The sequence below is a fragment of the Panthera tigris genome, chromosome B2 (assembly GCF_018350195.1).
Source record: "Panthera tigris isolate Pti1 chromosome B2, P.tigris_Pti1_mat1.1, whole genome shotgun sequence".
Classification (NCBI taxonomy): Eukaryota; Metazoa; Chordata; class Mammalia; order Carnivora; family Felidae; genus Panthera; species Panthera tigris.
The window spans coordinates 63023215-63038400 of NC_056664.1; the positions used below are offsets into that span (position 1 = coordinate 63023215).

Sequence of the window (15186 nt, forward strand, 5' to 3'; positions counted from 1 at the left end):
TCTGGCAACCACCAGTTTATTTTCTGTACTTTGGAGTATGCGTTCTGTTTTGTTTGTTCATTTGTTTTGTTTTCTAGATTCCACATATCAAGGAAATCATACAGTATTTGTCTTTCTCTGTCTGACTTATTTCACTTAGCATAATACCGTCTAGGTCCATCCATGTTGTTGCAAGATTTCATTCTTTTGTATGGCTGAGTAATATTTCAGTGTGTGTGTGTGCACGCGTGCGTGTATTATCTTCTCTATCCTTCATCTAATGATGGACACTTAGGTTTCTTCCATAGCTTGGCTATTGTAAATAATGCTGCAATAAATATACTGGTGCATGTATCTCTTCAGATTAGTGTTTTTTCCTTAAATAAATACCCAGTAGTGGAATCAGTGTGGTATTTCTATTTTTACTTTTTTGAGGGACTCCATACTGTTTTCCATAGTGGCTGTACCACTGTACACGTCCACCAACAGTGCACGAGAGTTCCCTTTTCCTCACATATTGATCTGTTGTAACTAGCCCTCCTGATGATACTGATGCACAATTGGGTTGGAGCACCGCTGGGCTTAAATCATTAGACAAATATCTAAACTGCTGTCTAATAACCTTTCCACTATTACAAACAGGAAACTTACATGTTGAGCACTTTGAGGTTTCCACGGCAACCTGATACAATGAATCTGTGTTTTGTGCTTTATGCTCCACTTTTCAGAAAAGTGTTGGATTAGCCCAATTGTGATTATGCTGGAACAGTAGGTCCCCATCCAATTGGAGATTCAGCCAGACTCCAATTTATCAGAATTGCTTCTGAACAAATGGCCACCTGGGAGCACACATCCTAACCAGGAAGGTTACCCCAGGTCAGCATTTGTCTGTTATCTGCCAGGATTTGCATCCCCACCCTCATCCAAGTCCCCACTTTTTGTCTTACTTTTCAGTGGGGTCTAGAGTAAGCCTTGCAGTGAAGGCACTGAAATAGAAGGAGGCAGAAGTGGGAACAAACATGAGCCCGCCATTCCTCCCATCGCATCACCCCCCCCCAGCAGCAGCCCTCACCCCTGGCCCCAGGCATCCCCACACAATCCCCTGGAGTCCTGTAAGGAAAAAACAGAGATTCATAGATTACACTCCCCTCAGAAAAACTGGAGGAATCTGATTTTAGTTCTAGGATGAGAGTTGTGGTTTATGCCTGCTGTCTTGGCATATATTATAAATAAAATATTCCCCGAGTTATCCATGCTTAAACAATAAAATGCACCCTACCAAAAATCTACTGTTATGTCTTAGGTAGGCTTTTGCCCTTCCCTAATGTTTTTAAGTGAAAAAACAAAAGACGTTTTGGAGGAATGGGAGAATGTGAGACTGTTCAGTGCAGCTGGAGGCCTTGAATGGGAGTAAAGAAGACAAAGGAGTTAATTCGTGGGGCTCCTTGGAGAGAAAGATGATGTCTGGGAGTAGGACCACAGTCTGTCAGTCCAATAGTTCAAGACCACTCTGAGACCTCACCTTCTGGAGCTTCCATCAGGTTTTCATCTATTCCCCCCCCCTCCCTTCCCCCACTCTGTCCTGTAAGATCCCCCTGACAGGTCAATGAAACTTAAGACTTAAGCTAAAGTCCTAGGTCCCAATATATTTAAGGCGCATTTAGCTCTATGGCTAAGAAAATGGGGCCTATGCTGCTTTGTAAAGAAATCTTTAAAAAGTATTCAAATCCGTATTAAGGTGTTCTAGAAACTCAAGCCTACAAATCACATTTAAACTGAAAATACTTGTCATCTGAAGTTATCTCCTACACACAATATGTTCCAGTAATTTAACATCCCTGAAAAATATTTTACCTGCACATCCACTCTTAGCAAGGATGCGAGAACAAAAGCAGGCTTCCCCTGCACTCTTCCAGCATGCACATCAGTGCACTCGGATTGCAAGGCTGACTTGAATGATCACATAAACCCGCAGTGATATGCAAGAATTTGGATGCTTGCCCGTGCCATACTGAATCATGACTGTTTTCACTCCTCATCCTAAGACATGCCAATGTTATCTTACAATATCTGACATTTGGTTTGCCTTAACCATTAACTCTGTGATAAAAGTTGATCAATAGTCAGCCTCATTTTCCCTACTCCCTGCCCCGATCAATATACATGTCTCCTTTAACGAAAGGAGAATGCACACAGAAGTTGATCCTATGGTTTTAACTTACCTCAACCTGAAAGAAAGAACCAATCACCCACTTCGATGCCATTGATTTTGTTTCTTTGTGCCCCTGTGAATAAATAAATTACAGTGCTTCCACTTTCTAAGTAAACTTTTTATCATTGATTAGTCCTCAGGGTCTAATTGACTTACATTTACTAAAAGACCCAATATATTGATTTTCAGAATGTGTAAACTACAAGACCAGAAAATGGTGTACATGTGTAAACTTTTATTAAGTATACAGACAATTAAATTATATATTCATTCCAATGTTACAAGTCCCTAAAGGAGCTCCCAGGTTCAGATCTCTGAAACAGAAACGTGAAACAGAAACATGAAAACACCACTAATTATATTTCTGTTTTTAATACAATTTTTAAAAATATGTTCCATAGACTTTAGCTGGGATTGTTTATAAAAACAGCTATTTTTATAGGAACTCCTGATGCTGTGACTTTAACTCACCTTCAACAGCAGTGCAAGCATTTCCTGTCCAGTCACAGTGTGGTTTATGCTTACCTCCCAAAACTTACTCTGCTGGTCTGGCATTGGACTTCCTACCCCACTCCAATCCTAAATGAAAACCAGAGAGAGAAAGCTACTTTGCCTGGCACTTTCAAGGCAAGAAAATTAGTGAATGAAATGGGCCTTTAGTGTTTATGTTTACAATTCTTTCCCCTCCCGTCCAAAATTGAAAGACTAACCCAAAACTTCTACTTTTTCAGTAGCAACAAGTCTTAATGTTTATTAATATGCTACCAATATGATAATAAAATAATCAGGAAAAATGAAATAGAGTGGACATATTTATCAAACATGCTCAGAAATGCTTCTTGTTCAAAATGTATGCTTGAATACCTAAGCTTACTTCCTTCTATTAGAAAGGGGAAAAATTTTTAAATTTATAAAAAGTAACTAACTGCCCTTTAAGTGATATTAGGTACACAGTTACCTATAGATGTTAGCCCAATCTTATTTTTCTAACTCTTGAAACTGGAATTTAGCTAGTTGTGAACTTGGGAAAGTTAACATTCCATTATGATAATGACTAGTAAGCAAGGGGTCTTTATTGTAGTTTACTTAAAAAAATAGCTTAACCATCCAAAGGGAGGAAAAGAGCATGTTAATGTGCTTTATACACTACATAGGATTATGGTATGGCTTAGGGTAGTGCTTTTCATACTTTAGCAAACATAAGAATGACCTGAAATGGTTTTAAAATGCAAGTTCATGGCTTCTTTCCCCAGAGATTCTAAGCCAGTAAATTAAGATGGAGCTCCAGAATACGCAGCTGTAACACCCAATCTCACCCTCAGGTCACTGCGATAAAATTACAATTCAGAGGGGCACCTGGGTGGTTCAGTCTGACTTTGGCTCAGGTCATGATCTCACAGTTCGTGGGTTCAAGCCCCGCGTCAGGCTCTGTACTGACAGCCCAGAGCCTGGAGCATGCTTCCGATTCCGATTCTCCCTCTCTCTTTGTCTCTCTCCTGCTCTCTCGCTCTATCTCAAAAATAAACATTAAACAAATTTTTTTAATTACAATTCAGACCATTCTTTGAGGAACACCAATTTAAGATGACAAACGCAGGTTTTATTGCATCTGAAACCATAGAAGCATCAGATAAAATGCCAATCTTAGACCATCTTTCAGATAGTTTATACTACTTGACAAGCAAGCCTTTAAAGGACTGCTAATAAGTTAAGGTTTATTCATTCCAAGCACTACTTTTCTCATCTTGGTCATTAAGATTTGGCCCGTTGCTTTTAGATTTTGTTGATGTTTAAAGGTGATGTGGACTTGAAATTATTTTTTAACTTTCAGTTGATTTTTACTATCTTTAAAGTTGCCATTTAATATTGTCTTATCTTAAAATACAAAGGAATCACAGGTATTTATTAACTGTTTCTCTTTGATTTCCAGGGAAGACGAGGAAAAACAGGTCCTCCAGGAAAACCAGGCCCCCCAGGACCGCCCGTGAGTAAACAGTAGGATGACTGTTCCTTAGAAGAGCCCTTATTTATCTGCGGGTTATTTTACTCCCCTGTAGCCAATTTCTATCTTTCTACTGTTTAAAATGGTTATCCTCCTTACACCTCCCACCACCACACAAAGCATGAGGTAAGGAAGGCTAGTGACTGTACACCTCACCTACTTCTTTATTACATGGACAGGAACAATTGTACTGCATGCATGAGCACCTTAAGGCAAGTCTTCAAGTAGATGAATCCTGATTGGAACTACCTACCTCCATCCCCTCAGTTTCTTAACATCCAGGCTGGTAGTAACTTAGATATCTGGGGAAGCATGTCCTCTTTTCTTGATACAGCTGTTTTATTAGTAGAATTTTGTGGAACGCTGTTGCAGAAGAAAGCTATAAAGATCTTCAAGCCAATTAGCAGATATTTTTCTTTATCACAAACCTCTAGAAATTGTATTCCATTCCTTGTGGTTCTGCCAACTCTTCAACCCATTACAGTCTGATTTGTGTCCAAGCTACTCCACGGACACTCTCTATAGTCACCAATAATCTCTGAGGCATGAGATTCCCTGGGCGCTTACCAGGCTTCATCTTATTTCACTGCTATACAGGAATTTACACTTGTGACTGCTGTCTTCTTGAAACTCCCGTTCTCTCGGTTTAGTGATGTTGATTTTTTTTCTCCTACCTCTCGGGCCATCCTCTTTTGTCTCCTTCATTAACTATGTACCCTCCTCTCCTATCTGTATGTTGCATGTGTTAAAGATTCCCAGTTTTTATTTCAACCCAGACATTCCTCTTGAGTTCCAGGCTCATACATTCCAACTTGCTCAGTATCTCCACTTGGAGGTCTCCTATGTATTACAAAAGTAGCTTGTCCCAAACTAAACTCTAGAAATAATTTTTTTCTCTCTCTCTCATCCTCCATATCCAAATCATGTCAATTCTATATACCAGTAGCTCATGAATCCATTTCCTCTTCTCTTTCCTCATTGCCACTGCCTTAGTTTAGGCCCCCGTCAGTTTGTATGTGTATTTTTGTAACCATCTCAGAGTGGGGGCTCTTTGCCTCTACCTTCTACAAGTGGAGTAATATTGGTAAATGAGGATTCAGACTATGTAACTCTTTGGCTTGAAATTCTAACAGCTTCTTCCTCCTTCTAGATAGATTCTGCATCTTGCATATCATTCTGGGTCCTTCTTAGTTTGCCCTTTACCTCTCTTTGCCTGTCCCCCTATGCCTTTCCTTCATTTTAACCACTGTGTAATCTTTCCTTACTATCTCACAAATGCCGTCCTTTGTGCAGGTTCTCCTGGAGGCCTAAGTAAGCTTCCCTCTGTCTTCATAACTCATGTCAACATCAGCTTTCCTGCATGGCCTTTGTCAGTGCTCTCATTATGTGAAGTGTCCTTTCCACAATCCTTGTAATCTTATACCTCCTGCCCTCATGTAGCACATGGCACATTGCTTCCTACTGTTGTTTTCTTTGTCTGTCTGCCTGCTGCACTGCAGGTTTTTTGAACTTCTATTTTATCACCACTGCCTAGCACAGTTTCTGTCATGGAGCATGTGGTTATTAATTATTATTAATTATTTAATGAATGAGTAAACAAATAGATATATTTTGTAGGTAAGAAAAAAACCCAGAATAGAAGTGGCTTTTTAAGGACCAGAACCACCCTTCACCACCACTAAAGGGCTCCAGACCTTAGGAATTTCCTAGGATGTGGTCATGTGCCAAAAAATGAACATGATTGCTGTCTTGTCATTGATTTCATTTTGTTCACTTTAGCCATTCAAGTGAATTGTTCTATAAGCAATATACTGGTGTTGCTGATTATAAAAGCAAGTTGGGAGGGTGGGAATGGGAAGAGGCATAAATTGGGAGCCTGCAATCCATCCTTTAAAGGAATTAGCTTTGTTGATTTATATTCCAAATTTTCTGGCAAAACAGAGAACGCATTGTGAGATTTGCAGTAATTGTTTTGTGCTATGAAGAAGAAAAGCTGGTGAATGCTAACAGGCAAGATTAGACCTTCATGTAGCTTTGTCAACACATGATACTGCTTTTAAAACGGGATAATTGTTGTCTCAAAGAAGGAATTTGAATGATGAAGGCTTTTGTGACAAGCCTGCCAACTGTCTAGGAAGGAAGATTACCCCAAGTCATGGAATGAGTTCTCAACTACAGATCAACCAAGTTTACTAAAGAATTTAGAAGATTAAGAAATATGTGACTTTATGAAAGAATTTTTAATATTCAATATCACCAGTTTTAGTTTATTGCCAGAGTGGGGAAGAGAGGTACTTCTTTTATTTCAAGTTTTGGATTTAGAATTTAAACTCAGCTATGAGTCTGATACGGTGTTTGTTAAATCCTGAGTACACAGCTATTTAAAAGAAAAGTAGCTTGTTATCTTTTGTAATATAACAAAATACTGATTATTATAAAATACTGCAATATACCAAGTACAAAAATAAAGAGAAAATCTATGTAAAAAAGAAAAGGTTTTTATTTATAGATCAGCTTTTGTTTTAAAAGAAAAAGTATAACATGGCTCATTTTCTGTTTAAGAAAGGTGGTTTATGGAAATTCTCTGTCTTTTTGATTCTGGGATAACTCCTCCAGTTGACTAGAATATCTTTTCTCTAATGCAAGTATTATCAAAACCTTACTTTGGGGTACAGTTTGTTTCACCTTTTGGATTTTTTGGAGTTGTTCAGATGGTAGGTTGAATGTGTAACCTGCACACCAGCACGCTGCGGAAACTCTCGTAAGGCACCTACTCACACTTCCAGGACTTAGCCAAGGGCAGCATTGAATAGGAAGGTAAAATAATAGGATCCCGACATCTTTCAATGCTACCTTCATAGCATAGAGCAGATTTCAGCAAGAGGGCTGTTGTTTCCCAAGTGGTTAGAAATGAACAGAGTTCTTCAAAAGCAGTCCTTTCAAGATTATATTAATTCATATCTTAAGAAAATGAGCTTACGAAAAAAGCAACCTACCCCTAATTTTCATTGTTTCACAAATTCACAAACATTTATTTAAGGCCTCCCATGTACCCAGTACTCTGTTCAGAGCTGGGCTTGCAAATAGCAATACTATATTGTCCTTGCCTTCTGGGGATTCAAGTTTAGTTTACAGAAATGTGAACAAAGGGAAAGAATTAGAAAAGATAATGGTCGAGATGGTTTCCTTCAGGAATTGACAACTGGAGCATAAAAATCAGGCCTTAAAAAAAGAAGGAATTCCTGCCAGTTACGACATGAATGAACTTGAAGGACATTATGCTAAGTGAAATAAGCCAGTGACAGAAGGACAAAGACTGCATGATTCCACTTATATAACAGACTTAAAATGGCCAAACTCAGAGAAGCAGAGAACACAACAGTGGTTGCCGGGGGCTGGGGGAAATGAGAGTTGTTATTCAATGGGTATAAAGTTTCAGTTTTGCAAGATGAATAAGTTCTAGAGATCTGCTGTACAGCATCGTGCCTGTAGAGTATTGCGCACAGTATTGTACATTGAGAAGTTTGTCAAGAGCGTAGATCTCATGGTCAGTGTTCTTAACCACAACAACAACAACAACAACAACAACAACAACAAAAACTACCTAAGGGACACAAGGAAACTCTGGGAAGTGATATATTGATTACCTCAATTGTGGTGATAGTATCACAGGTGTTTTCATTTGTCCAAACTCATTAAATTGTACACATTAACTATGTTCAGTTCTTTTATATCCATTATACCTCAATAAAACTGTTGAAAAAAGAGATGAAAAGGAATTGTCCAGTAAAACAAATAGAGGGGAAGGAGAGAGCAAACTGAGTATTGCTGGAAGAGGAAATCAGCCTGAGCAAAAAGCACAGAGCACTGCAGCTCTGGGCAGCGAGGCAAGGCAGGCAGCCCACACACTTCTGAGACCCAGTGCACTAGGCCAGCACTGGCAAGTCAGGCCCTGGCAGGGTCCTGGTGAACCTCACATGAAGCTATGAAAATTCGTGAAGACTTCTAAGTGGGGAATCCCGTGGCCAGATTTCATTGATAAGGTCCCTTCCGAGGCGGCATGGTGGGCTTGGGTTGTTGAGAGGACACAGGATTCACTGTGGCTATCATAGTATTTACTGTTTTTAAATTATCAGCAGAATATTTTTTAAAATCTCTGTTAGAATGCCCCATGGAGCTATTTGTTTTTTATTACAAGTTATATATAGCTTGAGAGATGTTCCCATTTATTTATGGACATATTTAGATCAAGATGTTGTTGTTTTTCATTTATTTGTCTTTAACAGCATTGTACCCTATGTGAAATGAGCCCTACTTCACAGCAGGAAGGAAGGTAATAAGAGAAAGAAGGAAAGGTTGGTCAAGACTAAAATCTTTCTAATTGAGATTGGGAGATGGTGTATGACTCACCCTAGTGGCTTGAACGTGAGGTTCCTAAAGCACATGTTAGAATTTCTCATGACAATATGAAATATTTTTAAAATATTAATTTTGTCTCTCTTATCAACAATAATCAAACACTATGTAATATCCCTCAAGTGAGTACATAGTATGTAATTTTAGCATATATGTTGGAGCAATTAGCCTTTAGAAAAGTTAGGCAGGAAAAACTATTCTGCTCAGTGTGATTGTCTAAAAAGAACCATGGAGGCATGGATCCTTTGATAACAAGCATACTTTGCTCAGTTTCTTCAAGAAAATGTTTTTCCCTTCGGGGTTTTAGAGATGTTCCCGAAATCAAAGATAATGTTGGTATTTAAAGGAATGTCAATGAAGATTTAAAAAAATAGAACTGAGAGAAATCTCTAATGGCTCGAAGCAACTCAAATAATTAAAACATTTAACCAATCCTTCTACTTGCAATTTTTTGTTCTGAAGCCAAATTTGTATTTTCTCACTTTCTTAAGAAGCATTTGTACCAAAAAGATAAGTTGTTTGCAAAGAATAATTTCCCACAACTTTCCATTTAGCATATAAAGGACAACCATTTTCCCCCTCGGAGAGTGTATTTCCTAGGGGGAAAAATGTAATAATGGAATATTTACTAAAAGTAGATCTATTGAACTACTGTTATTAAATTGTGTTTATGAATTGGTATTTCATCGAAGTCATATATATTGCTCCAATTTAGTTCCCCATATTTAAAGTAATTTTTACTCTCTTTGGGGAAGATTTAGTTGAAATTTACACACATGTAATCTGCGTATAATAAGATTATTCTTAATAAAAATGCTTGTCATTGAGGAGCAACTAAACTGGATAACAGAGCTAGCCACAAGATGAACATATTTTTTGTAAAATATTAGTCCAATTTCCTGTTAACAGGCAGAGCCGATCTTACCTATGCAAAGGAAAAAGTTCTCAGATTCCCACAAGTAACTTCCACCATCTTGTTTTCAATGACTACTCTTCATTGGAGGCAAACCATTAAGTAGAGATGTCTTGGATTGATAATACCTGCAAATACACTATGCTTGAGAGCAGTTTTTCAGAGAAGAAGCATGAGAGCATTAAGTATCTCCCGGAGAAGGAAATAACACTAACTCCTGAGGAAACAGGTTCAAAAGAGAGGGATGGATCAGGAGAGTTTATTATAGCACTTGCTCTGCAGTAGGTACCCCATTGCCAATGCCTTATGTAGTCCTCGCAACTATGGTGAGATGCAGAAACTATCCCATTTTGTAATAGGATAAAGGATGCTTAGAAATATCCAGTAATGTGCCCAAGATCACACAAGCCTAAGTTGGGGAGCCAGAAGTGAAACCCAGGAGCTGTTCTCTAAACCCACCTTTATTTTATTAGATCACAGGTGTGAAAGACAAGCTTCTAGTTTACAATTTGACTAGGATCAGCCTTACTTAAACATTATACACAGAACATGGTTTGATTTTCTTATGGTAATTCACAGCACTGCAGTGCCTCAGGACAGCAGGATAGTGTAAGAAGATAGTGAGGAACCCAGCCCTTCACACTAGTGTCCTCAGGCAATTCGCTTAACATTTCCTTGTCTCAGTTTCCTTTTCTGTAAATTTGAAATGATTGCACCTGCCTCCTCAACTTCTCGCAGCTGCTGGGAGAAAGAAAAGCAGTGCCATGTACGTGAAGATCTTTCTTGTAAATGAAAAGCTCTAGCTATGTAACTGAGATACATTCCTATTATTCTGACCATCCATTCACACATATAGTATTGTAGACAGCAGAGATTATCTTGGATCTGTAATTGAACCAACACATTTTTCCTTTTTGCAAATTTCCCAAAATCCAGTTAACAAAAATGTGAATTTCTTTCATTGACTTGCTAAAGTAAAATATCCGTGCTCTACATACATATGGAATGCTTATTCTGTATATGTAAATCTACTCATGAAGAGATAGATGTGAAAGTTACTCACAGTCAGGTAATAATAACAACAGGGTCTAAGTATTCAGTGGTGTTTTTTCCCCTCTGATTTACAGCCTCTTCCTTGCTTGTGGGACTAGTTCATCCATGATCTGAGCTGTTGCATTTTATGAGTCGTGATGTTCCCTAAGTCTCAATTACTATCCTTCACACTCTAATAAAAATTTCTCTTATTCTTTAAAGCAAGTTATCTGCGTAGCGTAAGCAATGGAAAATAGTGGCCTGTGTTATGATAATGAGACTTGGAAAGTCGCAAGACTTGAAATGCCTTCATTTATTCAAAGTATTCTGGTTTTTAGTTCCTTTAGAAAAGAGAGGAAAGCAGCTGGAAATGAGGCGGAGCAGGAGGGAAAGCAGGAGAATTTAACTAATGAGCCATTAAAGGAAGTATGTATTAGCCCACCCATTTGACATTAACTTTGCTTCTCATTCATCATCACTGTAAAAGTGTTTATTAAAAACCACATTAATTTTAAAATGTGTTATTATTTCTTTCTGTTACAGGCAGGGCTCTTCATTCCCTTTCTTTTTTTTTCTGGCATTGTTTTTGTGCATTGTTTCATTATTGCAGTATGAGAATTGAGCAGTGGGCTCAAATGTGTCACATTTCAGTGCATAGCAATTTATGTTGAAAACAGAAATTCAAGGAATTTGTAACGTGGGGCAGCAGCTCCCTCTACTGTTTCCGCTGGAAAAACTATAAGCAAAGAAAGGCACTTCATAGCTCTTAAAGGATGTCCAAGCTATGGAATTTTTTGTTTGAGGCTTTAATATAAAGCTACATAATTTTCAAAATTATTTAAGGTATTTTTTTTGCAATTTATGCTTATCCTATACTTTAAATACAAATGCTATTTTATCCACCGTCACTTTCAATATGAACTTGACACTCCTGAAGTGAAAACCCTTAGCTCATGGATACCTAAAATGTCCATCTGTTGTAAAATGCTGATAAAACTCTACAGTGATCATTTTGTGGGAGCTGACTCCAATGAAATTCATGCTTCTTTTCTAAAACAACAATATGATTTAAAACAAATACAACCCATGTTGTTTCTGTTTTAGTTTTAACTTCAGTGTAGAAGAACTTCTTTTACCTTGAAAGCATGGGTCATTGCACGGTTTGAAGGTTATGATTATACTGCCTTATACAGAGTTAGAAGGGTAAATTAGGGTGTAATATTGAATTCATTTACTCAACAAATACTTACTGATCATCTATCACATGTGAGTCACTATTATAAACATTGAGCATACAGTAGTTTAAAAAAAATACATAGTGGGGTGCCTGGGTGGCTCAGTTGGTTAAGCATCCGACTTCAGCTCAGGTCATGATCTTGTAGTTCATGAGTTTGAGTCCCACGTCCGGCTCTGTGCTGACAGCTCAGAGCCTGGACACAGAGCCTGGAGCCTCCTTCGGATTTTGTCCCCACTCTCTGCCCCTCCCCCGCTCGCGCCTTGTCTGTCTCTCTCTCAAAAATAAACAAACATTTAAAAAATTTTTTTTAAATAAAAAATACATAGCAACAAACTAACAAGCTGCAGACAAGCTCTCCCTTCAGTAACTTACACTCTGTTGTGTGTTGGGATAGTTATGGTTAATAAGCAAGTCAACAGATAGACAAAAACATTTCAGTTTAGCATGAGGTGATACAGGGGAACAAACTGGGCAATATGAGAGTGATTGGGGAGAAAGTTGTTACTCTAGTTAAAATGGTCAAGATGGCATCTCTGAGCATTTAGATGATGTTACTTGAGAAGAAGCATCCCATTTGAGGGTCAGAGCAAGAGCTATCCAACTAGAAAGATCAGGAATTCAAACGTGGGAAAGAGCTTGATGTATTTAATAAACATAAAGGAGCTAAGAGAAAAATAGTGCCAGAAAAGGTTTTGGAGCTGAATGGCTTTTAACATGTAGGGCCTTATGAGGGTGGAAGCAGGTGTGTGGGATGGGGGTGGTAACGAGTGGCAAGGAAAATAGCCAGTCACATCTCACTTTTGTAAGTCTTGGGATGGCATTTTTATCTGAGGTGATTAGATTTTTATTTGGATCTGATAAAATTACTTTTTCTACTGATAATTCTAGAGGTAACATCATTTTTAGCACATCATTTTTAGTCTTTGCATAGCCTGGGAATAGAGTTGTTTGCTGAGAGAAAACAAGAAAACTGACCAACTTCACATTAGCCCATTTAATTTCAGTCTTGCCTGAATCCAGTAGATACCATGTCTTTCATTAAAGATGGAGACTCTCTTCACATTTAAGTCAGTCTTTCTTTTTCTCCACAACTAGACCTGATGCTTCTTTTGTGCTAGTTTTTGGGTTGGGTCAGATGAGTAATCACAGCAATGAAAATATATGCCCTCAAAACACCATGGTCCTAATGGCTTTCTGCACCTGTACCCCATTATCCATCACTACCCCCAATTTTTAAATCTTCCATCTCCAACTTTATCAACTGTGTCCCAAGAACTCAAGGTACAAAGTTATTGTTTCCAGCATATAGCAAGGCGCACCTCTAAAACGTATTAGTACCCCAAATTCTGGACTACCGAATAAAGTGGGTGACAAGAACTGTCTGATTTAAAACATTTAATTTCTGGTTAAAACACCCTATATGTGACTATGTACATTTTGAGGCTCATCATGTCTAAATGGGAATCCAGTTCATATTCTTAACATCCCTTTAAAAAACCTTGAACTGATCAGGGTTTTATCATATGTCTCAGTTTTCCTTTCAGCAAAGAACCTAAGTCTCTTTGGTCTATTAAATGGCTAAAGGCCATGTACTATAATGATAATCTCTTCAGAGAAAATGAACCTAACCATTTATTTGAGTCAATGGGAATAGTAATTTCACTTCTTAATAAAAATAAGATGACTTCCTCAGATTTAAAAATAAAGACACATAAGACTTACAAAATAGAGACAGACATGGCCAGTTAATCATTTTCATTACCACTTGTCCCCCACTGGGGTCATGGTCCCAGACAAAACAGCTGTTGCCACATTGCTAAAATTCCAGTATCACCTTGTGTGGCCACAGATTACATAGACTTGCATGTGAGGCAGCTGGGGGTTTCAGGTTGAGAATTTGAAAACTAGCACTTGGGCTCAATTGCACAATTACTTCTCTTTTTCTGTCCATATGAACAGCAACAGTAGGACAGTATTAGCCACTTTCTGACTTCCTAAGTTTTTTACTAATGACACCTACACTCTGGAGGAAAAGGATTGTACCTTCTTATAGCCACTGACTTTTCTCGTCTTGGATCATGTTACTGAACCAACTATTAAGACTTCTGAATTGACAGGCATTATGTATTGCAATGATGGGACAAAATATGTGATATCCTTGATATATGGTCACTAAACTGGTTATTAGGTGGGCCAGTACATAGATTAAGCACCATTTCTTTGTGGTAGATAAAAGCTAAGGTTTTAATAAATCTGATTGTCCGTTGAGAGAGATTCAGAATGGCAGACTTGTTTCCTGAATAATCTTACGTTTGTATTTGATGATATCATTTCCAAAATCATCTCCGTAAAGTATTTAATTTTACCACAGTATGACTCTGTGAGGTAGGCAAGAAAAGATTATCTCCATTTTAACCATAAGAAAACTCCAGGCCTTGAGAAATAGGGGCTTACCTAACTCCATGCAGTCAGTTTTCTCTGCACAGCTACTACTAGTAGAAAACTGTTTGGATCAAAAGTGATTAGAGAAGCAACAAATTTTCATTATTTATCTGGGGGATCTGAAACATGGAAGGAAATATTATAGAAAATTAGACTTGAAGGGCCTTCAGCTATATCTGTAATTTCATTAAAAAGTAAAAAGATCTGAAGCAAATACAGCAAATGGTTAGAATCTAACAACATTGGGTTGTGGATTCATGTTATTTTCTATACTTTTCAGCATGCTTGAAATATCCCAAATTTATTGTAGGAAACAGGAAAAACATCCTATGGGCTAGGTTAATGTCAGGGTAATATCACCAATAACTTCCCTGGCGTAAAGTGTCAGCATCTTCTCTTTTGCCTGAAATCCTTTGGAGGGGCTGTTTTAAAAATAAAATCATTAAGTATTTTTTTCTAGAATTTAACTGAATGTACCCTTTGTAACCATGGTATTCAGTTAAGCCAAAAATCATCATTTGCAGATTTATCATTACTACAACCTATAGATCAGAGAGAATCCTTGATGTCACACATTCGAGTTGAAATTGGAGACTATAATCACACCAAAATGGAACCTACAGATTATTCATTTTGCTTTTTGCCAGACTGTCCAGAATGTCCCCAACTATTCGGATTTTGCACGAGCTCTCGGCCGCTGTGTAACTTGGCAGTGTATAAGCCAGTGCCATCAGCCTGGTTATCTTAAGTCCCAAGCAGTTTGCCTGGAAATCACATTTTCTCTGCAGAGGAAGTGTTGTCATTCTACCAACATTTTTAAAGAGAGTAAGTGTTATCACTTTATTACAGTAAACGAAAGCTCAAAGCATTGATAGGTGCAGGCTGTGTAAGCCAGATTCCCTTCTGGTTTAGGGGCTTATGGGGAGATTCCCGAGGTCACACAAGGGGGTGGA

The 15186-nt window shown here is 38.1% G+C and overlaps 1 protein-coding gene across 8 annotated transcripts in view; it reads left to right on the forward strand.

The window, feature by feature from the left end:
- Nucleotides 1-15186, forward strand: part of COL19A1 (collagen type XIX alpha 1 chain) — a 394980-nt gene that overhangs the window by 230621 nt on the left and 149173 nt on the right. For all 8 annotated transcript variants that reach the window (XM_042986625.1, XM_042986628.1, XM_042986630.1 and 5 more), the window contains one exon: nt 4122-4175. In XM_042986625.1, the coding sequence (XP_042842559.1) occupies nt 4122-4175 (54 nt within the window). The remainder of the gene's footprint in view (nt 1-4121; nt 4176-15186) is intronic.